The 25,483-nt window shown below is 38.5% G+C and overlaps 1 protein-coding gene and 1 non-coding gene across 2 annotated transcripts in view; both read right to left on the reverse strand.

Moving 5' to 3' along the window:
* The window catches only part of Fads2b (fatty acid desaturase 2B), a 40,594-nt gene extending 19,417 nt beyond the window's left edge, over positions 1-21,177 (reverse strand). Inside the window, 4 exon segments of the mRNA NM_001429865.2 lie at positions 1,287-1,388; positions 3,060-3,257; positions 9,778-9,888; positions 20,584-21,177. Of these exon segments, the coding sequence (NP_001416794.1) occupies positions 1,287-1,388; positions 3,060-3,257; positions 9,778-9,888; positions 20,584-20,922 (750 nt within the window). The 5' untranslated portion in view covers positions 20,923-21,177.
* Positions 10,829-10,960, reverse strand: Snora55 (small nucleolar RNA, H/ACA box 55). Its single transcript, XR_015685127.1, has one exon. It is a non-coding gene; the product is annotated as a small nucleolar RNA SNORA55 (small nucleolar RNA).
* Positions 21,178-25,483: the final 4,306 nt, after the last annotated feature.

Raw genomic sequence — 25,483 nt, forward strand, 5'->3', positions numbered from 1 at the left:
TTTACATGAGTCCTACAAGAGCCTCAAGGGAAATAGCTCTGTACTTGGTATCTGGCAATTTTCATCATCAAGTTCCTGCCCATCATCCATTATCCCTTGCTGCCCGTGGCTGCTGCTCATTGTTTTCCAATGTTTTGACTCCAGCATTCCTTTACTCTATTAATTAGTTGTCTATTTTTAGTCTGGGAAACCAAGAAGTTATCTTTGGGAAGTAATCTAAAGAGACAGTATGTTAGGAAAGAAAAAGCAATCTTAATGGGTTTCTTGCTTTTCCCAGGAGGCTTTAGCTTGAATAGAAGGTTTTGTTTGAGATGTCTTGATTAGAGGACATTTTTCTCACCTTCTGAGCCAGAGTACACAGTAAGAAAAATGTACATAATCAAAGAAAATCAGAGATGTAGCTTATCTCCTAATGATACAGGATGCTAAAGGTCAGAGACAGACATGATGGTCTTTGGATGGTATACTGAGCACTGTAAGGTCCCACATCCCTCAATACTGCCATCCTATCTCCTTGGTTCCTTTGTTCCTTCACTCCTCTACACACAGAAGCTTAGTGAAGAACTATGTTCAGGAACTTACTAGGTGCTGCATAAAATAACACATCCACCCTTTCAGAAAATAATGTCAGTTTCTATTATCAATTTTTGCTTTTTGCAGAAGTCTGAAGTTTGTTTTTGTTTGTTTGTTTTTTTTGTTTGTTTTTTGTTTTTTCGGGGCTGAGGACCGAACCCAGGACCTTGTGCTTGCTAGGCAAGCGCTCTACCACTGAGCTAAATCTCCAATCCTGAAGTCTGAATTTTGTAATCCTCCTTTTCAATAGCATCACCTAGCCTTCCCCAGCTACTCTTTTTATCTTATTTGGTATTTGTCTTCTGACATTTTAAGTCTCAACATTTCACCTTTTAATTAGGTCTGCTGAACTCTCCAAAGGAAAATCTTCACATCCATTCTAAGAAGATTTCTATTCATGGTTTTACAGTGTATATCTAGATTTGAAGGATTTGTGCACATTCCTTAGGGCAATGTGAATTGAACCAAAATGTTGATCAGAGTAATAAAAATAACAACAATAAAAAACCTTAAACATTTTCCTCTTTAACTTTAAAATTTGATTTTGCTATGTATTTTATGCTGTTATATTAAATATTATATATATATATAACTTAGATTATAAATATAAGTGAATGCTATAACATGTTTTGCTGCTTTGAGTACCTAAGCAAGATAGAGCATTAGGGACAGTACATTCAACAATCTTCATCACACTTCCCCACATCCTTTACCTTGAGATGACACATTACAAATTTATGCATCAGATGGTTCCACTTGGACTTCTTGAACATGGAAAGGTGTCCTATGTCATGTTGTAAAAATGAACTTTGAGCCTGAGAAAGAAAAGGAAGTTAGAGAAGTCACAAAGAAGGAGTATCAAGCACACAAGTAGACTTGCGGGCCTGACAGAGACTACCCAGAGACCTCCTTTGATCTCACCCAAGTTTAGTTTCAATCTCCTTTATACATTACCATCTCCATACCCTCCATCTGCAAGTGGTTTTTCCTGCCTCAAACACTTTCATTGTTACCATTTGATGTCTTCTGTGTTAGAGAATAAAGACCATGAACATTAGTCTCTGTTTAGTTGGGATCTTCAAGAACTGACAACTCTGCTCAAGTTAGACAGTAGTTCTGAGCCTCAGCAAACTGATTCCCCCTGGGTATAATGCCAAACTCATAAGACTATGGTGTACTTTATTTTCTGTAAAGTGTCAAGTTAATGCTAGGCATTGAATGAATATTTGTTTCCAAAAATTACATCCTAAAGAGTAAAGAAGCTTCACTTTTCAAGAAATATATTGATGTAAAAATTCTGGGCTCTGGAAACATTATGCTTCCATCTCTGGAAAGCCTTCCCAAGTCTCTCCACTGAGAATGAATTTTCCTTCCTGTTCCAGGAGCATATGCTTTCTCTTGCCATTGGTGCTTCCCCCCTTTTATGATACAGTATATTCAGCTGAGTGGTTCTCTCAGTCTTGAAGGACTCCTTGATTCAGGACAAGGAGTATGTGAATTTACCTTTATATCTACACACAGACTGGGCTCATATGAAGGCACATATATTTGGACATGCATATAGAACTTAACAAAGATTTATCAAATACTCTGCTAAGTGCCAGTTGCTGATGTTATTTATGCTGAAGTACCTGTGCTATTTATTCTTATACATTAAGATGTAATTTTCCCCTTGAAGAATTCATGGGTTGATGTATTTATAAGTGCTAATGGATTGATTAATGAAAGAGTAAGATTGATTTCTTTTTTATTGCTGAGGATAGAATTTTAGTTATTAAAGTCATTATAAAACAGGATAAATAATATCAATTGCCATTTATTTAACCATTATCATATGATAGATGCTGAGCTAGCTTGTTTATAGATTAACCTGTTTAGTTTTTTTCAGAATAATTTCATATTCATTGTCCTCACCTAATAGATGAGAGAACTGGAATCCAACACTTTGGAAAGCTATTAAAATTCATGAGTAGTATGCCAAGATGTACACCAGCACATCAAAAGAAGATCAGACAATATTACACTGGAGAGGACAGAAAGAATGTAGGAAATAAAGGATGAACAGGAGAGCTGTGAACTGCTGTTCTCTGGATATGAAATACATGTTACACACACAGCACACAGCAGCTATGGTTAGAGCAAGTACAAGATGAAGCCAATTAAAAATTACAGCACTACTCTAGGTGCGAGGCTACTGGCTTCTGGGAAAGGGAGAATAAATTTAATTTGTGGGTGTGGCCACTGGTAGTTTTCAAGTGTTCCAGTGGCTGATTCCACACTCCTGTGCATATCGGCAGCACTAACTGGACTTCGTGTGCTAAAAAAGGAGGACCTGAAGTTGACAGAAAGATGCAGTGAGCGGGGACTGAGTGCATATGATCAAGCTCTGTTGAATGCATATGTGACGTTTTCAAGTAAAAAAAAAAGGATAAAAAATCTCAAACTTTCTTCAAAGGCCACTCTAGTAGCTTAGGGCAGTTGCTTACCTGAGAAACTGTAAGAAGAAAGGAAATAAGTATTGTAACAATCCAGCCACTGCCAAAATGACGTAGTATTAGCCATGCTAAGACTTCCAAAATCAAGATCTGGGCAAGGTGGAGAAAGAAGAACCACAGGTTGGCACTGAACATATTCATGTCCTCTAACGTCTTGCGCAATTCACGGAAATCTTCCACCAACTGCGGCTGTGAAGTGAATAGTAAAGGTTGGAATTAGTTCACTCAGGGAACTGGGAAGATAAATGAATCCAAGTAGCCACTTATCGAGTTATTAATAAATTACTTTAGCAATATGAATATATTTGATTAAAATTTAAAACCAATGACCATGAAACTTAAATGAAATGGTAAGAAGTTTGGGGTGCAGTGAACGTGATTGTTGGGGGGAGGGCAGCAATGGGGGGAGGGTGGGGAGAGGAACACCCATAAAGAAGGGGAGGGGGAGGGATTAAGGGGATGTTTGCCTGGAAACCGGGAAAGGGAATAACATTCGAAATGTAAATAAGAAATACTCAAGTTAATAAAGAAAAAAAAAGGTTGGGGTGATATGCTTTATGGGCGTGAAAGAATGAGTTGCAATGTGAAAATCTCTCCCCAGCTTCTAGGGAGAGCAGGTAAAAGCAATTGTTTTGGGGCTCGGGGATGGCAAAGTGGGAGCAGTTGTGGTATGTGTAAATCCAACAGTTGCTGTTGAAACCACTATTTCAATTGATGACTGAGTTGAACTCTGTTTACATTTGGGAGAACATACTGTTCATGAGAATATGTATTACCGTAGTTTTTGCTACAGTGTACAAGTGATTTTCCAGTCATCTCTGATTTACTGTATACAAGTGATGCACTTATAGATTGAGGTCAAGGCAGAACAATGTGTTCTGGGTAGATTAGCTTGAGGGATAAACTTTCAGAGACCTTCTCAGTGGATTCCCTCCAGAACAAGACTATCAGCTTCAGTGTGTTCGTTGGTTAGCATGGTCTCAGCATGGTCTCAGTACATGCATATTATGCATGTGCAGGAGTAAGATATGAGCACTAGTGTGCAAACTTGCCATTGTACTGGAGGTTGACCAGAAACATCCTTTGGATTAATGAGTATAGTAGCTTGGAAATCAGAACAGTTCAAAATGTGAGTGGGGCAGGAGAATAGTAGCAGGTTTTAGAGATGTATAAATGGAATGTGGAAATGGAAATAAGAGATCTGTAAAGGAAATTCCAGACACCAGAAGTCTCATTTTAAAATCCATTGGTGTAACTTAAAAATACGAATTTATTATTACTGTACATGTGGGACTGGCAAATAGGTCCTATGCCTGTGGAGGTCAGAGGACAACCATCACAGAACTGTTCTTTTTCTCCTTGCACATTTATGCTGGTTCTGAGGATCAAACTCATGTTGTTGGGTTTGCTCAGCAAACTCCCTTGCCTGCTGAGCCACCTTGAAGGCCACCAAAGACATTTCAAGAACCATATTATCTACTTATGTATGAGTAACTGGTGCCTAAAGCCATACCTTTACTATTGGATAGAAATAAACTTGTTAACACTTTTGTTTACTTATGGAAAATTCAATGAAATTCACTTTGAAGTAAAGAGTTAAAATTAAAAGAAAGGATGTTTGCCTAACATTTCATTCACATTATATACCTTTATTCTCATGAAAAATTAACAATCAATAGATTTATATTTCTGATAAGTGTAGGGTTTGGGCTGTGGAATTTTGCAAGGGAGATCTTACTTGTAACTCTTAGAAACGTTTAAGTTGGCCTTAGTTTTCTATTGTGCTACAGCGTTCAGACTTGCATGGTTATCTTCTGTTAAAATTTAGAAGTCAACACATTTCATTCATACACAATGTGCTGTCATGTCAAGAAGCTTCACATTTAAAATTCTTTTTTTCTTACATAAGGAGAAAGAGGAAGATATAAAATGTGGGGAAGAAGCAAGTTGGAAGATGATGGAAGTTTTTAAAGGATTCTGACATGTGTAAATGATTACATAATTGACTCCCTTATCCACAGAGAAAATACTCCAAAATTATCAATGTATATCTGAGATAAAAGATAGTCCCATCTCATAACCAAGAAGACTGTAAACGTATATGTGTAGGTGATCACAATTTGAAAATAAAACAAATAAAGAGATTATTCTTTACATACTAATCAGAGTAAGTGAAGGCATATGCACTTGGGTTTTTTTTCTATAATATTTAGGGAATGTTTGTGAACTTTGATCATGATAGTTCATTGAACTACAGGAAGTGAATCTTGGGTAAACGAGGGGTACTGCACTGTTTTCAGCAACAAACAGTATGTACCCATTTCCCTGGTGAGTATTTTTCATCTAGGTATGAAAAGCCTCTTTGTGGGGGAGACAGATAGATGAATAAGAAGTATCACAGAACCTAGGTTCTGGGTTACACAATTACCAAGCTGTGCAATTACCCAAGTAGCTTATGGTGCTTTCTATAGGCCATATTTGTTTAAATATATTTCCTAATTACTTATGGCTATTACATTCTTTTATGTGTGTGGGTGTACTTGTGACCAATGGAACTTTTAAAGGACCCACTGTCAGCCCAAAGTGCTCATAAGCCTATATCCAACTCCCATTAAACTTGGAATTCTGGTGCCCAGGGACAGTTTTAATTAGTCTCTGATATTAATTTGTCTCTAGGATTTTTCCTAGTCTTTTCTTTTTCAGTACAATTAGACAGAGTAGAAGGTCACTGAAATTCAGAAGAGCAACTCCCTCAAAATAATTAGCAAGCCAGTGACAGATGCTGACGTAAAGCCCACACCTCCTGACACTCAGTTTTACCGGCTTTCTATAGTAGTAGCTCCAGTAGTTACACAGATATTACTTCATAGTCAACCTTAGCTCTCATGGAAGAACAATAGTTTAGACAGTGATAATAATCCTTCCGCTCTCAGAAGTCATTTGAATTTGCTTTGTCATTTGGAAACTCTTTAAGAATAACAATTAACCTTTGCTCTTACTTTAAACATAGGTTCACCCGCTGAAAGTGGTGGAAACATTGTGGAGGTTCGTGTGTTTTAGTACCACCATAACTACTATGTTCATGATAATGTTAATATCTTTATTATAGAGCATTTACTATGTTTTAAACAGTATTTCAAAAACTTTTCCCCCAATTATAGTCCCAATAATTCAAAGATGTGGTGGTGGTATCACTATTTTACATGAAAAGATACTGGGCCACAGTGAAGTTTGAGAACTGTACTAAATGGGTCTGAGATGAACAGGGTTAGGATGAGACTCAGGTCATCCAATTTCAGAGTTCAATCTTCTAGACAAAGAGGTTCCACCAGGTACATGGCTGTGTAGGATGCATGTGTGCAAAGTGAAACCAAGCATTACTCCCAGATATGAACAAAGCAACTTTATATCCTTAAAGTAGTCTTGTTTGTTTCCTGAGTCATCTCCTCAGTTCTTTTTTTTTTTTTTTTTTGAGCTGAGGACCGAACCCAGGGCTTTGTGCTTAGCGCTCTACCACTGAGCTAAATCCTCAACCCCATCTCCTCAGTTCTTAAAGAGTGAATAAAACTTTTTATCTACTTCATAGCACTATATGGCTCAGCACTTTTTATAAATGATTTATTGCATATAAGACAAATTTGTTTCTACAAACATAAATTTCAAAAAGAGTGAACCATTTGTTATTAAATAAAAGCCCTCTATGTTTTATGCAAATACACCTCAGCAAAGTTTTAGTCACAAAGAAACATTAGAAGAGTACATATAAAACAGCCAAACTATTAAAGAAAAAAATAATACCTATTTTGGGGAATAGTTAAGAAAATGGGACTAGAGAGAAGTGAATTCAAGTCTCATTTCTTTGATAACGTAGTTGTATACAGAAAATAATTTATTCTTCATGAATGACAATTTCCCTAAACATAAAAAGGGCAACAGTTAAGATTTCTTTGCATCTTTCATCCAACAGCTAATTGTTGAGATTTTGTTGCATGTCTGATTTTATGTAGGCAGATTGGAGAACACAAGGCTAAATGAAGTCGTCTTTGTTCCCATAAAACTTAGCTTAGCAAGACTTCAAACATGTAATTAAAAGCAGCCACAGAAATAAAGCCATGTCTACGTTGTCTGGCATGAATGAATGCTTAGAGACAAAGAGCTTGAATTGAATGAAGTGCTATAAATTCCATTGCTTTGTTCTGAGAATAAAATATGATCACATTTCATTATATGCACGTATAAAATTATAAAAAATAAAGAAAAGATCTTCCTAAGAAAAATATGAGTTTTGAAATATGTAGAATCTGCTTATTTAGAGATGAATAAGCAAGTCACAGCTCATGTTGGCAAGGATATGGAGTAAGGAGAACACTCCTCCATAGCTGGTTGGAGTGTAAACTTATACAACCAGTAGGGAAATCAGTGTGACATTTCCGCAGGAAGATGGGAGTTGATCTGCCTCAAGATCCAGCTATGCCATATTTGGACATTTGCCCAAAGAATGTTTCATTTATCACAGAGACACCTAATTAGCCATGTTCATTGCTGTCCTATTCATAATAACCAAATGTTGGACATTCTAGATGCCCTTCGACAGAAGAATGGATAACAAAAGTGTGCTACATTTACACAATGAAGCATTATACTGCTGTTATAAAAAAGAACATGGAATTTGCAGACAAATGGATGGAACTAGAAAAAAATTCATCCTGAGTGAAGTAACCCAAACCCAGAAAGATAAATATTCTAAGTACTTACTTATATGTGGATATTAGTCAGCGATAACCAAGCTATAATCTATAGAACCATAGAGGGTAGTATAGAGTAAAAGTTTAGAGAGAGAATATACATATTGCCAGGAAAGGGAAATAGAATAGATAATTATGATTAGTGAGCATAGAGCTGCAACAGGGGGATCAAGAGAGAAGAGCAAAGGGGGTTGTGGGAGGAAATATGGGGAGATACAGCTAAAATTAAGGAATATTTCAAGGGTAGTATGGATATCAATATATGAAGATGATTTAAATGAAATTGTCAAATAATGGGAAAAAAGGTGTCCCAAATGACCATCTCTTGTCATCAGTTAAACTTTCCAGTACCAGGATTGGGTTACTGGGCAAAGGAATCCAATGGAATCTCAAAATAATCATGACTGTTGCCAAGACAATAGGTTGCTCTCTATACACTGACAGCAAGGTCTCATTCCTGAAGAAAATGCCTCCATAACTCATTGAACATGGAGAGGCTGAGCTGGTGCCTATTTTAGAGACTTCATCCCTACATAGTAGCATCTTTGGTACAGGAAGGTGCTCTGAACACTACCAAAAGAGAAATATAAACATAAAGCTAGTCAAAAAACTTTTGATCTATAATACTGTCCTGCCTGCAAAATATGCTAGGGGCAGTGGTGGCACAGACATTTTGAGTTACCAAGCAATGTCTGATTTGACATAAGGCCCCTTCCACAAGAAGGAACCCACATCCAATACTGCTTGAGTGGCCAAGAACTAGAGGCGATATATCCCAGAGACCTAGAGTAAAACCAATATTATTGATCTAAAACAAAAGCAAAAATATAAAAATATAGTGATAAAATGACTCCTAGTGGTATTCTGCTCTACTCAGATTAGAATCTTGTTCAGCCATAATCAGTGAATCTTCTTCCTCCTTGATATGGGAACAAATATAGAGACCTACAGCTGGATATTACACAGAGAATGAGAGAGGTCTTGGGACACTTAGCCCTAAATGGGATGTTTACACCAAATTCTTCCCCTCAGAGCTCAGGGAACCGTGAGGAAGCAAAGTCAGAAAGTATTTGAGAGTCAGAGGAGATTAAGGATATCAAGAAAACAAGGCCATGTAAAACATTTTAAGTAGAGCTCATATGAACTCACAGAAACTGAAGCAGCATGCACATATTCTGCATGGGTCTGCACCAGGTCCTTTGAATTTACATTATGATTTCTAATTTAGTATTTTATGGGACTCCTGAGTGTGGGAAAGAGTGGGTCTCTGACCTATGTGCCTTCTCTTGGGTTCTTTTTCTTCTGTTAGTTTGTCTTGACAATTTTATGAAATGTTTTCATTCTGTCTTATTACATTTACCTTGCTATAATTATTATTATCTCTTAGAATCCTTAAAGAGACAGAAAGGGATTGTATCAGGATGGGAGAGGACATAGGGGAGGACTGGGAAAAATAGAGGGAGGGGAAACTAGAATCAGGAGATATTTTGTGAAAGAATCCATCCTCAATAAATGGAGGAAAAAGAAAAAAGAACAGTGTCCCTGTACTTTATGTGGTTTCACTTTTAGTTATCTTAAATTAAAATAGAAGAAAGTTCCAGAACTTACAATTTATGCATTTTCTGAGCATAATGCTGGAATGTCCTGCCACTGTGGTCCACCTTCTCTTTAATCTGAATTGTTCCTTCATCTGCTGTATACATCATGGATATATGGCATTCTGTGCAGTTAGTTAGCCCCATTCTGATAGTCTACTCTCCCAAGTTTACGCTGCTGCAGATACTGCTCATATTATCCAGTACTTTAGGCGTCTACTTGGGAAAAAGTTTGACGGTGGAAACCTTGAAGACAATAAGGACCTACTGGACTTTACTATGAACTCAAATTCTTACAGAAAACAGTATTCTTGAAATATACCTTATCCTCAATTCTTCTATGTCCTTAGATCCTGAAGCTCTACTTACATTTTTGTTTTTCTCCTGGCTGGGTTCTTCTGGAGAAAGTTCTCCAATGAGAAGTGGTTTAAGATATAGCTGCACAATGCTTGGATCCAGATGCATAGCCCTGAAGGCATCCTGTAAACCAGAGATACTTGTTAGAAGCTTGTAAAAGATGTGTTTATTCTCAGCTAAATACCTTCCTTGCCCATTCTGGGCCCAAACTTGCAACAGCACAGACCCTCCCCACAGAGCATTTGCTTATAATGCCATGTTGATGTTCAAGATGAGGCATCAACTTTATTCTTGAGATCCTTCTACAAGGGTCTAGGTCAGGTACTGCTTGTCGAGGGACAGGCAATTCCTAGAACATTGATTACATCGTTGTTTCTTTTTATTAAGCATTGAAAGGAAGAGCTCCTTGAGTTAATTAGCCATGGTGAGTCTTTTTTAAGTCCAGTATCAAGTTTCATGTGAAAGTTTCTTAAACTATCTAAGGCATGCGGTAAAGAAGACTCTCTACACAAATTACATTTTCTATTGAGGGTTCCCTTTAGTCCTCTTGACTAAGTCTCAGAAGAATGAGGCCACTTCAATTAGTTATTCCAGAGAATAGTAGATTGAACTCGATAGCAACATCTTAAAATAAAGACACGAATTATTGAGGGAGTACAGTCCTTGAGCCGTGGGCTGCATAAAGCAGTATACTCTGGGCTATATTCATCATTGAAGGACTCTCATCACTCCCTACAAATGATGTTGCTAAGTAGTAATTCCACATCATGCAAGACAGTGGATTCTTTTTTTTCTAAGAGAGAAGATGTACATCTTTAATTGAAGACATATGTAACACAGAGACTTGGCCATCTTCTGGAGCAGAGTCCAGCACACCAAGGAAAACGCCTCTCACTGGACTGATGGATACTGAAGTCTGCTACACTATAACCCCACACTCAGGAGGGAAGTGGAGTTAGTATCTAAAGGAGTTACTGGTCATTACTGATCCAGACACATCTTTTTCCCCTTAATTCCCACCCCTAGCTTCAGCATCTTCAAAACACCTTCATTTTCAAGGAGAATGTGTGGCAGAGTTGTAGAGACAGGCCCCAGGACAGATGGAAACGACCCGTCTGGATTTCCTCTGCTCTACTATTGCACTGCCTGTCCCCAGACCGGCACCAAGCAGCAGGCCTGGGAAAGATTTGAGTGCAGAAAGACAGTGGATTCTTATATCTCATGTATGTTTGCAAGTGAAAGACTTTCTTTCAAAGTGTTTTTATAGTTCTTTTGGGGGGTGGGGATTTTACAAGATGGAGATGATTAGCTTCCTGTTGTTATGATATTGATGTTGGACTGATTCAAACTGAAGAAATATAAGAAAAGTTTTACCTTGAATAAATATATAAATAAATATATATATATATATTAAAGGGTGGGGTACTGTGGAGCAGTGTCTTTTGCACAGTACTGGTTGTAAAAGAAGGACTCTGGAGCTACCCTTCCTACACTTCAGATCTAGTTTTGCTATTTTCTGACTGCATAACTCTGAGCATTTTGTGTCCTTGCCTTACATGCATTCTATATTTTCTTGACGGTTGCCACTCAATTCAGAAGTCAATATAAAGTTAGGATGAATTAATTGGGATGCTGATTGGCATACACAAACTATACAGTACTTTTAAAAGCAGATTTTATCACTGATTATTTTTATGGATATTTATGGGTATGTGCATATGAGTGTGAGAGCCTGAAAAGGTGGATGAGGAGCATGAGGTCTCCTGGAGCTGGAGTTACAGGCTGTTGTAAACTGCTGGACATGGGCACTAGGAACTGAGTTCTACATAAGCGATAGGTACTTGTAACCACTGAAGCATTTTCTCAGGCTTTATTATCCAGTATTTGCTAACCATCTTTGTATGCTCCTCCAGTGATAAAATCTCACACCTTCTCTTTAATGTGGCAATTCAGGCTTTTATTTAAATATTCTAACCATCAGTAGGCTCTGATTATACAAGTGAATTTATTGAACCCTGGATTTTCAGTGCCATGGAAATTTGCCTAGGCCTTCATGTGATAAAGTACATATATGAAGAATATGGTGATTAGAAGTATGCAATATCAAGTTTGTTGATTGACTTCAGCAAAGGGACCATAGAAAGAATGCTAGAAGCCTCCTGGACTTTCTGTTCATTCTACTGTGCGCACTTCTCACAATACCTTTGAACAACAATGGGCTACATTTTTCAAAGATGTTTTATATTTTTTACATTTTGTGATACTAAAACTTAGCTCTCCTAACCAGGCAAATCATTATTCATTGGAAGGGACTGATTTATGCATCTCATGATGATCTATATTGATTAAATCATCCACCTTCTGTTTCTCAGCAGGTTTGAATGGGAAAGCATACTGGTGGATCAAGTGTCATGGTACAGATGAACATAATCTAATTTCAGAACATGTAGCAAACATTATAATAATGTAATCTAGCATGATTTCAAATTGTGTTGATAATCTACTCTTCTGGTTTCCTTGTCACTTTTGAGCCTGAGGAATGATCTAAAGTCTGTGCTCTGGGGACCAACACTGAGTAGCCACTTAGTTTTAGAGTAAGCATGCCGATTTGTGGAGTTCTTTTCATCATAACATTGAGGGAGCCGAACAAAGGAGTTCATTAATCTTAAAGTACTCAGTGCTTTTCTAATAGAATCCATATACTAAATTGTGAAATCCCTCCTTGGAAGCTAGCAAAAACAGGTTCTGTTACCCACATTCTTGGGCAAGCATGTTCTTGCTGAAGGGTGTGGAGTAAAGAGAAGGAAGCCTGGGAATGCCAGTATTTACAGAATTCACTTTAGTAAAAAGGATCATACTGGCTTGTAGCTACCAGCTTATTCCTGTGAAGATTTATTGCTTCTATTGTACAGAGAGACTTCACGTTTTTAGGAATATGAGATGGAAATGTTTTTCCTACATACTACAATGAACAGCAGAGCTAATGTTTGACCTCGGGGATAAATAGAACAATGTCACCCTAAAGATCTAATCCAGCCTTCAATACCTATAATCTTTTTTTCTGGGAGAATACTTTGAGATCATCTTGAAGTAATATTAAAATCAATCAGTGTCTTCTGGACAAATGGTGATGGATTCCTTACTGTAGGCTTTAGTCTCATGAAGCACTTGCCTCTGACTTCAATTTGCCTCCTTAGGCTGACCCTTAATGAAAATCTCTACTGAAACCTTGTATTGAATAAAATTCTGTACCTTTCTAGAACTGAATGGTTACAGATATTATACTCTTCCCTTCAGTTACTTCTTCCATTTTTCTCTACACAAAGGTCTTTCTTAGAATTTGATACCATTATTAGGTATTTGCCACCCCTTGCACATACAGCAAAGCTATTCATGACTATTCCTACAAGTTTATAACATACATATACACATATACATTTGCTTATTTATTATTTGTTTGTTTATTTATCGAGTGTTGGGGTACATGCATAGATGTTAGAGGACAACTTATGGGAACCTGTTCTCTCCTTGTACCTTGTGGTTGGTTCATCACAGGGCGCAAACTTAGGTCATCATGGCTGGCAGCAAATTATCTTTACCTATTGAGCCATCTCATTGACTATAAAGCTTTTTTTTGTATTGTAATAACCCTTGTTTCTTCTTCAGTGAGTTTGTGAAACTAAAGCCATGTACCAGTTATCAATTAATGTAGACCTAACATCTACTATTGTGCCTCAAATACAATGTGTAGTGAATACACCCTTGATGAGTAAGGGAAAGATGAAAAACAGATGGGCAGAACAGTTCTGCATGAGGAATTGGGATGATTGAAGCATGAATAATAATATGCTGCTCCCACTTTTCCTATTCTTGTTTTGACTCCCTCTTCAATCATCTCTGCTCTTTAAGTTTACCATAAATTGCATAACATTGCAGTGCCTCTTGAAACAGATTATTTCCAAAGTCATATCAACAAGACATGAATACTGAAGATTATTTTACATTTACAAGTATTTTGGAAACTGCTAATTCATAGCTATTTTTTACTAGAGGCTGTAGTTGTTAAGAACTTTATTATAAAAGCAATAGAATACCCACTAAAAGAGAAGAGTAAAAGTATGCAAAATCAGAAGACCTTAGACAAAATTCTAATTGTGTAGTTTAGATACTGTTGTCTAGATTGTACCCTGCACAAAGCCACCAGGTCAAACAGGGAAAGGAGGCTTGAAATGGAGCAAGTACTCTGTTTGACAAACCTGGTGTCTAGGGGACTGCAACCACCCAGAGACAGTTTGTTTCTTCACCTCCACCATGGGCAGTACATGACCTCGGAGAGTTGGGCAGCTGCATGTTGGGAGAGCTACTTCAAATTTAACAAGTTATTTGTTGTTGTTATTAATATGAGTAAGTATATGTCTATGTGTGTGAGTCTGTGTATGTGTGCCTGTGCATGTATGATTGTGTGTGCATGAAATGTGCATGATGGGTCAGATATGGAAGTCACAGGACAGCTTATTTCATTAATTTACTAAGGTACTATACAATCTACATAGAGTCTAACCTAATGACTCAGAGCTTAGTCTTTGCAACCAGATAGCAATACATTTATTATTACTATCATCATCATCATCATCATCATCATCATCATCTAGGTATCAAACTTATTATTATTTTATTATTATTTGCAGGTATCAAACCTGGGACCTAGCAGTTAGTTTGATAAGGGTTGAAATTTCCCAAAGGATGTTGATTAACCAACAAACATAAAGTCATGAGATACCAGCAGGCTCACTATCACAGAAGAAGGCATGTGGAATGTGGTTTTTCTCACACAGGAGCTCACAAATGTATAAGGAAAGTCAATACTGGGAAGCTGGGAAGTAGAGCCAAGAGGTTATTGTTAGCTATATAGTGAGTTCCAGATAGCCTGGGATACATAAGACCTACACACACACACACACACACACACACACACACACATGTATATATACACACATATAAGTATATACATATATATATATATATATATGTATATTCCATTGAGTAATTTTCCTTCTCTGTTGCTTCCTTTTCAGAACTTGTATGTGTCTAGGCTGTGCCTAGCACAAGAGTCCTGACATCCAAACAGAGAGTGAGTTGTAAATAGACTGAGCGCATCTTTGGCCTTGCCTTGGAGAGAGCAGCAGCCTGGGAGGGTGCCCACATGAGTCTCCACCAGAGTTTCTAGCCTCACTGGAAGGCCTTCATTTTATGCTTCTAGGTGAACTCCAGCCTTTTCTCCCTGTCTGCATCCCTCTTTCTCTCCCCTCCTCCCTTTCCTTCCATCCTTTCATTCTCCTACCTCACAAACCTTCTGATGTTCTCATCCCATCATGGGCACCTGGCTGGCTTATTGAGGTGCCCATGTAAATTAAGACTTGCATCCTCCTTGTTTATCTGGTTATCCATCAAACATTAAACCATGTCTCCACAGTGTTACTCCCACTCATCTTCTCTTTCCAGTTGTGTTGTTCGTGCTCCATTTGGACTTTCAACATGTTCCTGGGACTCCATCTTGGTTCCCTTCCTTTTGATTGTCTCTTCGTAGTTCCTTACTTAATTGCCACACTGATCTTTGAGAGTGGCAACATTTATCCTTTTATGTTCCATTTTCTTCTCTTTATGTTTTTGTAATTAATTTTTACTAGCAGATGGTAATTATACACGCTAATCAGTATTATTATGGCATTTTCACATAAATACAATTTCTATCTATGTTATTACAAATATATAATTTTAATTACAGTTATCCCTTGTTCTTCTCCCACTCCAGAAGATTCTCTTTGTCTTCCCTCCTGTCTGTCTTTCTCCTTTTTCTCTCTCTTCCTCTCTCTTTCTCTCTTTCTCTCTCCTCCACCCATCTCTCTTTCATTTGATGACCTAATGAATTTCATTAGGATTGTTTTTATGAGTGAGAGATTATTTACAGAAGCCTGGATTCCTTAACTGTGGCTATACTACTGAAGAAAAGATTTCTCTTTATCCCTAGGACTATTAACTTTCTATGGATACTCAGGAAGGATGAGGCCTCACGCACACCTTCTTAGCTGCCATGGTCTATTTTTATCTTCTAGAACCCGGAATGTTTTTGTCTGTTTTTCTAAGACATCAATCAAGTGTGTACTTTGCACAGTATTATGCTAAACAGAGGAAGTGGATGCCCATGATGCTTGGATACTTAATCATGACTAGTCACATATTTACACCTTGTTTTCTCACACTTTCTTCTCTTTGCCCTAGCCTTGCCCCTGGCAGCTGAGTTCATCCTAATCCACATGGTTTCTTCCTTTTGCAGTTGTACATGGTGCATTGTCTCCCCAGCAGCACTCCAAAGAGTTGAGAAAGACTCACTTTTATGTTAACATCTATCATCTCTACCATGTCTATTCCACATTTAATATATAAAAGACTTGACTGAATGTGTTATATTTGTGTGTATGTGTTCATGTGAGTGTGTGTGTGTACATGTATGTGGAGACTGGACATTGAAATCAGGCATCTTGTTCAGTCACTCTCTCCCTCATTCTTGGAGATAGTGTATATCTCTGGATAATACCTCTCCCTGCCTTGGTGACCATTAATTGTGCTAGGCTGGCTGGCCAGAAGCAAAGTTCAGGAATCTGTGAGTGCACTGAGAGTAAAGACTATCATTTGATTTGAAGGTCTCCAGCACTGGGACCACATGCTGCAGTGCCCAGCATTTTAAGTGAGGGCTGAGGATCCAAATCCAAGACCTCATGCTTGAATGACAAGCACTTTACTGACCAAGCCGTAACTTCAGCCCTGTCACTGCTTCTTCTAAGGTGTGATGTTGAGAGATGAACAGACTGACCTGCGCTTGCTTTTATTATTTCAAACGCTGCAGCCTCCGTGTATCTACCATCATGATTATATTGGAACATATCAGTGTGTAGCATAAAACGTATGGACAAGTATTTATTCATAGGTGTGTATTATCAAAATGTTTAGCAATCTTCATTTTAGAAACTGCAAAATAGCCTATCATTATGAAATTAAATGATAACCTTTACAATCTAACTTTTGCAAACTTACTACTTATTGGCTTTTCCTCAGTAAACTCACATACATGAAAAGTCCTGGGCCCTAAGCCGTTTATTGGCACTGTTACATTAGCTTGCAATTACATAGCTTAAGCAACCAAGTAACGCATGCATGCAATAGCAGGAGCTTATATGATTTTGTTTTACTGGTTTATTAAACTACTGTGTGGAGCATTAAACTCCATCTCAGGAGAATGAAGGGATGATCAACTACAATACCATCATTGTTGAATATTTAATCTCACCTGAGCACCATAGTGGCCATTTTATTTAACCTCCACTGATCTTTATAATAAAAACCAAGATTAAATTATTATTCTCTCCTTTAATAAATAAGAAATGGAGACTCCAAGAGCTTAAACAGTCTCCTCAGAACCTCCTTAATAAGTGTGGATGCCAGATGTCCACTGAGTCTATTCCATTCTGAAACCTGTAGTTTTAAACATTAGGCCAGATTCCATGACTTAGGTATCGCTACCCACCTTGTAGGAGGCCTAGAAAATAGTTTCTTTGTAACTGAGAGAAGGGTACCTATCTGGGCAAGTGCAGCCACTAGTCTAGCATCTATAATGCAGAGATTATCCTGTGGTCTTCAGTTGCCAGTCAGGAAAAATTGTGCTAATACTCCTTAAGCTGTAAAGTGAGCATTTGGCCTTGGGCCTTTGGGCTTAATGTTTTGATCCCAAGTAAATGGTACAAACTATAATTAAAATGTCTACGGTGATAGTAAACTATCTGAGAGTAATAATCATACTTCTGAGGATATGCATGCTATAATTTGATGAACTTTGTCTTCAATTATACTCTGCACTATACACACATTCATTCCATTTACCATAGTTTAGGCATTCTTTTGTAGATCACTGAATTGAAACTCTGGGCGTTTCAATAGTTTCCCTAAATTCACACAAGAAATCTCAGCATACGTGTTCTCCATCCTCTGAGTAGGCAGGGAGAATTAGAACTTCCTTGACTCCTATCTCTCTCTCTTACCATTCATTCCTGAACTACCTTCCTCTTGAGAACCTTCTATTTGAATGATTTTGGATATATTTTTCTTGAAGTATATGGTTGACCAAACATGAATTTTTTCTTGATCTGTCCCAATACTAACAAGGTAGTCTTGTTGTCGCTAGTGGTTTCTGTCAGAGTAAACATTTCCTCCTTGATAGCTAGTCTGGGAATGACCACTTCCAGACACCTGTGGTATTAAAAATTATTAGTAGACTTCACATCTATCACCTGGGCTACCACAAACTGAGTGAGACGGTCAGTAATTTTCAATGTGATTGAAAGCTCAAGTCCTGGCCAACATATTTTTGAGGCAATTCTGTGATTTAACCTAGAAAACCCTGACCCAGGCCAAGTGTGATGATGTATGGCTATAATCCCAACATTCTGGAGGTGGAGGTCAAGAGTTCAAGACCAGCTTGGCACATTGGAGATCTTGTTTCAGACAAACAAATAAAGCCATCTATTTCCTGTGTGCTGTAGGAACAAGGGGATGGACTAGCTAGGGAGCTGTGGCTGTTTTACTTTTGTGGTGTTGTCTTTTTGTCATTTGACATTTGCTAATTGTTCTTATCTTATTGTCATAAATACTCTGCTTTGCTCTGAGTGTGCTTTTCTGACACCTATAATACCTCTTCCTTTGCTACTAAAGAAAGAGTGAACATTGTTTAAAAAGCACGTCAGGGGCTGGAGAGGTGGCTCAGAGGTTAAGAGCACCGACTGCTCTTCCAGAGATCCTGAGTTCAATTCCTACCAACCACATGGTGACTCACAGTCATCTGTAATGGGATCCTATGACCGCTTGTGATATGTCTGAAAACAGCTACGGTGTGTGTGACACACACACACACACACACACACACACACACACACACACATGAAACCATATCAGCTATAACCATGCCTGATTGGAAAAACATTCATCTTATTGAAGGAGGCATCAAAGCAGGAAGATGACAAAAGATCAAGAGATAGACAGCGAAAAAGGGTGAAAAATCAGGGAAAAACTGAAAGTTATGGGAAAGATGTTGATGACATCAAATCTAAACTTTAAAATCCTTCAGGCATCTACTGAATCCTATTTCTAGAACATACCATCTGCATACAGATGTCTGTGGTCCTGAGAAGAAACCTGTTTGAGAACTTCTTTCCTCATGTGTGAAATAAGGGCAAAAATATCAGCCCCGGCTTAAATTCCGGGTTTGCCACATACTGATTTTCTGACTTGAGTTTGTTTAGGTTCTCTAACTCGGTTTCTCTGTACTGTGACAGAGAATAGCACTTGCAGAGTGAGTGGGAGTATACACCATGCACAGAATATTTAAAGAGAGATTTTAAAATCATACTATGTAGTTTTGACTGGCCTAGGACTCTCTGTTGTAGACCGGACTGACCTTGAACTCACAGAGATATGCCTGTCTCTGCCTCTTTAGTGCTGAGGTCAAAGGGGTGCATTGCCATGTCCAGACTGAAAAGATCCTTGAGTGAACGCAAAGTATCTGGCAGACTTCCTTATCAAACACTTAGTGAAGTTTAAAATACCTCTTTGCATTACTTATGTATTTACTGTGTGTGTGTGTGTGTGTGTGTGTGTGTGTGTGTGTGTGTGAACTAATGCATGTGGATGTCAGAGGACAACTAGCAGAAATTGGTTCTCACCTTCTATCAGGCAGTTCCTGGTGGTTGAACTCAGATTGTCTGGCTTGGTGGCAAGTGTCTTTACCTGCTGAGCTATTTTCTGCCTCTAAGTTTTATCTTATTTTATTTTTAAAGGAACCAGATATACAGGAGTTTATGGTTAAGACTAAGCAACCTGGAGCCCAGAATTATCATCATCAATCCTGCTATGCACATGGCTTGCCTCTTTGAGCATCAGGAACTGTGATGTGGGAATAACGTGCACGCCCCTGGCAATAGTAACTAAGGCAATGCCTTTGAAGGGGTCTCTAAGGGAGAATCGCATCACCCTTGTCAAACTGCTTGAGCTACACTGTGCAGAAGAAAGCTGTGAACTTCCCAAGTCCTGGAAGCTCTTGGCTTTCACTGTTATTAATGAATATTTGTTGTCTGTGAAATGAATTGTTATCTGTAAATTCCTGTTTGAATTAACCACATGCCTTCCCCAGGTATTACCTATTTGTAACTTGCTGTTTATAGGGCAGCTATTCTACTTTAATGAGGATAAATAAAACACTAAACAAACAAACAAACAAACAAACAAACAAAAAACAAACAAAAAAAACCAAAAATCCACAATGCAAAACCACAATCTTCACCATCAACATTGGAAAGTATCCCATATTGGACAGCTAGACCTTGAAGCCCCATCTGCTTCCAGTTTCTTGCTAAATAGGAATCCTAAAAAATTGGTCTTGGAGGAGATAGTGATAGTGGAGCTCAGGCATGTACTTCATGTACTTCAGTGTTTTGGGGGCAAAAGCTAAGATCTCAGGCACCCAGCAGCATTGGGAAAAGAGTAAGGGATGGAGGGAAACAGGGAAGGGAGAACGGAACAGAAGAAGGAAAGGGGAGGGAGGAAGGGGAAGGAGATAGGTCGGAAGAGAGAGGGAGGGAGGGAGAAAGAGAGAGAGGGAGGGAGAGAGAGAGAGAGAGAGAGAGAGAGAGAGAGAGAGAGAGAGAGAGAGAGAGAGAGAGAGAGAGAGAGAGAGAGAGAGAGAAACACGAGCTAGCATGTGGGTGTCCTTACCGTTGCATCTTCCCCAGCATAGTGGTTGAGAACCCGATGCCCACCTGGATGCTTGCCTGCCCAGTCAGTCACATTGTAAACCTTGCGATCAATCACCAGCCACTGGTCGGTTTCCTGATTGTGTTTCTGGATCTCCTGCCAGGTGTACAGGTTGAGACATTTCCTGAGCCTGTCACCCTTGCCATTTGCCTCCTGCTTTTCATAGACTTCCACGTTCCCATTTGCTCTCAGATTCCCATTAGCTATAGGTTTCCCGTTTGCCTGATGCGTGTCATTGAGACACGGTCGACTTTTTCCAACAAGGCTCTCATTGTGCTCAAGCTTTTCCTCCAACTTCATTGCTCCTGGATCCCTGAGATTCTCTAGGTTGATGCCTAAAATTTCTAGTTCTCTAACTTGGCCATAAAATGACCCCTTTCCTCCTATTTCATTCCACTGCAGTCCTGGTGCCTACACAGCCTTTGGCTAAATTGCTCTTCAGAGCCTGACAGCGAGCACCTGCCCAGCTGGCCCTGTTTTGGTCTGTAGTTAATCTTCTGCACTGAGGACAACTCGACTACATTTCTTTCTTCACCTCTCTCCTTGCAGGCTATTGTCTTAGCCGCATTTTCTTTCAGCATTAAATGTCCCAGAGTACAGAGCCCGAGCCAATCACCGTCTGGATGGAATAGAGCCACTGGGAGGAGGGACTAAGATCTGCTCTCTGATTTTTCCAGTGATTTCAGAGTGGGTTGGGTTTACCTGCTCTTTAAGACACCCCGCCTTCAAATGACAACCTTTAGATCTCTAAATTCAACATATGAACAAAAGCTGTCAGAATTCCTGTATGACTGGAGTCTATTGCTTGTATTAGAGAAATGTTCTCTGGACAGCTGTCATTTCACCAGAGCTTTCAAACAGGTTTTAAAAAAAATTAAGTGTCATTTTCAAAAGAGGGAAGAAAGCTTAAGTACACGATGCAAATGACTCCCGCACCCCACTACACCTCAGTTAAATCTTTCTGAATCTCCAAACACTTCTAAAGGCCACATGAGTGACACATCCTTAGAGTCCCTGTCACATGTTTTATCTCTTAATCCTGTCATCCCTCTTTCCGGGGGAAGCTTCTTAGTGCCCCATTTTCCAGCTTAGAAAACAAAGAACTGAAAGTCCAGGAAATGTATCACCCCATCATAGCCACCCCGTGGGTGAAAAGCAACCCAGAGGAACCCAGATGTGTCCACCTCTAACTCCAGGTCTTTTTTTGTTTCTCTGTCCACATCTGGATTCTAGATTTGCAGCAACTAAATGAGATTGTTTGGAAGCAAAGCAGAAGAGATTCCCAACTGACTGGCAAGAGTGAATTTTGAAAAAAGTGATAGCACAAAATAACAAGAACACAGGTTTGCGAGACTGAACCAATTCAACACAATTCAAAATTGTCATAAAAGGGGATTTATTCTACTGACATTTGCAGCTGCTAAAATTGTTCTCAGTGGTCAGCTCTAAGAAAGAAGAATCCATCTGTTTTGAATATTGGATGTTTTATTTCTATTTTTATTAATTAATTATTTTGTTTATTTACATCCCAAATGTTGTCCCCCTCTCAATTCCCTCCCACCTCTCCCCTTCCTCTGAGATGGTGCCCCTCCCAAGCACTTCCCTCCTTGGGGCATCAGGTCTCTGGATATAAGCATTTTAAAATCAAAGTTCACAGAACTTTTATTGGTAGGCACTCATGACTGCAATATTATTAATACAAAGGAAAAAGTATTCAACAAATTATACGTTAAAGTAATTTCTACTAAAAAAAATCTAGTTTGTATTTGCTAAATAACGAATGATAGGAAGGAGATAGGTTAAGTTGTTGGCCTTGTTATCTTTAGAAACTTATGGCACTTTTCAAATTTTGACAAATTGCTGGGTGCAGTTTTATAATTTTAAAATGAAAAATTTAAAGGAACCAAAGAAAATAAGGTGTAGGTTTGGACACTAGATAGAATCATATTTCATCCATTTCATTTACTAGCTATGGGACAATCCTTAAATGATGTCTTTGCATTTAAGTTTTCCACTGATAAATGAAAGGAGAAGCAGCACATTTCTCATTACTTCATTAAACCAATCCTCATGCTGTGATCTTACACGAACTCATAGTTTCCATGGTTTCTAAGTAGATGTTTCCCAAACCCACAAATGTGTGTGGACTATTTGCAGATCATATGTATAAATTTAGGAAAAGTCAATAATTTTGGTAATGATTTCGGTATGGAAACAAGCACTTAACTTGAGGCTAGCATGTTTTATAAGATGAAGAAAGTATCATGCCAGGCAGACACACCACTCAGCAAGGTATCTCAAGGCCTGTATAAACTTCATATCCATCCTTCATACTCCTCTCACCTGCCTGGGAGATTCAGAAGGAACTGGTATTAGGGATTTCGTAGCAACAGTTCTCATAAATGTTTTTTTTTTCTATTTTCAGAGTGGATGTAGGTCTGTCAGTATATGTATGAGGATATTTGAGCTGCTTGAATCCTTTTGAAAATTGGAGGGTCCTGTCCCAGACGTACAGAGAACTGGCCCCCTTTTCATTATTGTTCTTGACATTATCATAACATTCTCACCCTCCACTGGGGAACAATTAAGTAAAAGCTTCATCGTAAAGGCAATCCTCAAGTTGATTATGATCATAAAAAGATAGGTACAACACGAAGTCTCCTGTAAGGATAAGATCATGAGAAATTAATCCTATAAAGAGATTTTTGAAAGCTAACATAGTTGTCAGGGGAGGTGAGTCAGTTGTTTATTTTCAAATCCATCCAGCGAGCGAGCGTGCATGAATTGAGCAGCTTCTGTGAGGTAGCATTGTGCTAATCCTGAAAATCAACTGACTCTGACACCATCACTCAGCGGGACATGGCTGAGCAATGCCAGGTTCAGAAAAGGCTCAGATAATATCTCTAAGCTCTTTGGGCTCAACCTTCACAGTACCCATTTTCCTCTCAGCTCAGTAGTCTTTGTTTTTATCTTTATTTTCTGTTTATTTGGAGACAGGGTTGAATGAGTCCTAGTTGACCTTAGACTCCCTATATAGCTAGGGATGGCCTCTAAATTCTCATCAATGCTTCCACCTACCGAGCTAAAGTTACAGGCCTGTGTATGCTGCTGTCTTTTAGTATATGTGGTGAGAGGGATTGTGCACATGACATAATTACTCTACTCAATGAGCCACATCCTCATCCCTTAGCCCAGAGCTCTTTAGAGGCATCAGAAAGTATTTTCCTGCCTTTAAGAAAATTCTCTAATTTATTGAAGATCCTCTGAGAACTTAAGTGTTTTCTAGCTGCCATCTTAGAGTTGAAAATGAGCCACACTTTCATAATGTTTTACAGACAATTATTTAAAACAGAATAAAACAAATTGAAATAAAGCTTCATTTTTGAACTTCAGCTTCTTCGTAGAGCAATGGATGATCAAATCAAGGACTCCTAATGGCATAAATCTGGAAAAATTCTTTAACTTCACTCTGTCTCAATTTAATTAATTAATTAAACTTAATTTCCACACTTTATTTCTTTTTCTTAAATTTTTATTAGTTATTCTATTTGTTTACATCTCAAATGATATCCCCCTTCCCAGTTACCTTTCCAGAACCCCTGCCATCCCATCTGCCCTTTCCCGCTCCCCTTTGCCTTTATGAGGGTGCTCCTCCACCTACCCACCCATTCCTGCTCCACCCTTCCAGCATCCCCTCAGGCTGAGAAGCACCTAAAAAATATTCTACATCCTTAGTGTTCAGGGAAATGCAAATCAAAATGACCCTGCGATTCTAATAAAAAAATGCAGGTGACAGCAGATGCTGGTGAGGATGTGGTCCTCGCTTTAGAACATAGATGATAGAGGTGGAGACATTGCTCAGTGCTTAAGAGCATGTACTGCCCTTCAGAGGAACCTACCTTGAGTGGCTTAACTGCCTATAGCTTCAGCTTCAGGAGATCCAGTGCGTCTATCTTCCTTAGGCAAATATGTGTGTGCATGCACACACACACATACACACACACACACACACTTCAAAAGAAAAAAAATTTAAAAAAATGGATGAAACTACTAGTGATATTATTTCATAGTTTTTTCTTTGTGGCAGTTAAATATGCAAATTCATGTGAAGTGATTAGAGTACGGCTAGAAATGTTGGTTATTGGTATTCTTTTTTTGCATGTGTATATATGCATGTGTCTGTTGATGTGCAGGTGTGTGTGTGTTTGTGAGTGTGTGTGTGTGTCTGTGTGTATTTGTAATACATAGAGAAATCAAGCAGAAACCAAGCTCAAAACTTCCTCCTAGGTTTCTGTGATATACAATGTTTTAGATCACAGGAGCTGGTGTGACCATTATCGTATACTCTTACATTGCAGAGAAAGTTTAAAGTTCCCCCTACTGACTTTTCTGAAGTACATGATTAACTTTATTCCATTGTAAATACTCTATAGTGATTACTCTAATCTACTTGTATGTGTTTACCCATAAAACACTTTTTCTGTTTGATGCTCCTCACTCCTTCCAGCACTGGTAAGCACCGGTGTGTGTCTCACTTCTGTGTATCACAAAGCATCCTCTAACTTCATCAGTGCTGCAAACACACACGCACGCACGCGCACGCACACACTTTGACACACAAACACAGTGAAGCATCTTGCCTTATGTACTAACATCAATGTATATTTTGTTTGCTTCCACTTCTGTGCTATTGTGAATAGAGTTCCAATGAGCATGGGAGTTCTTTGACCTACTGATTCTCCTTCGTTTGGAGGAATTCCTAGATCATAAAGTAGCTCTATTTCTTTTTCTTTCTTTCTTTCTCCTTTCTTTCTTTCTTTCTTTCTTTCTTTCTTTCTTTCTTTCTTTCTTTCTTTGCTTT

The sequence above is a fragment of the Rattus norvegicus genome, chromosome 3 (genome assembly GCF_021556685.1).
Source record: "Rattus norvegicus strain SHRSP/BbbUtx chromosome 3, alternate assembly SHRSP_T2T, whole genome shotgun sequence".
NCBI classification, from domain to species: domain Eukaryota; kingdom Metazoa; phylum Chordata; class Mammalia; order Rodentia; family Muridae; genus Rattus; species Rattus norvegicus.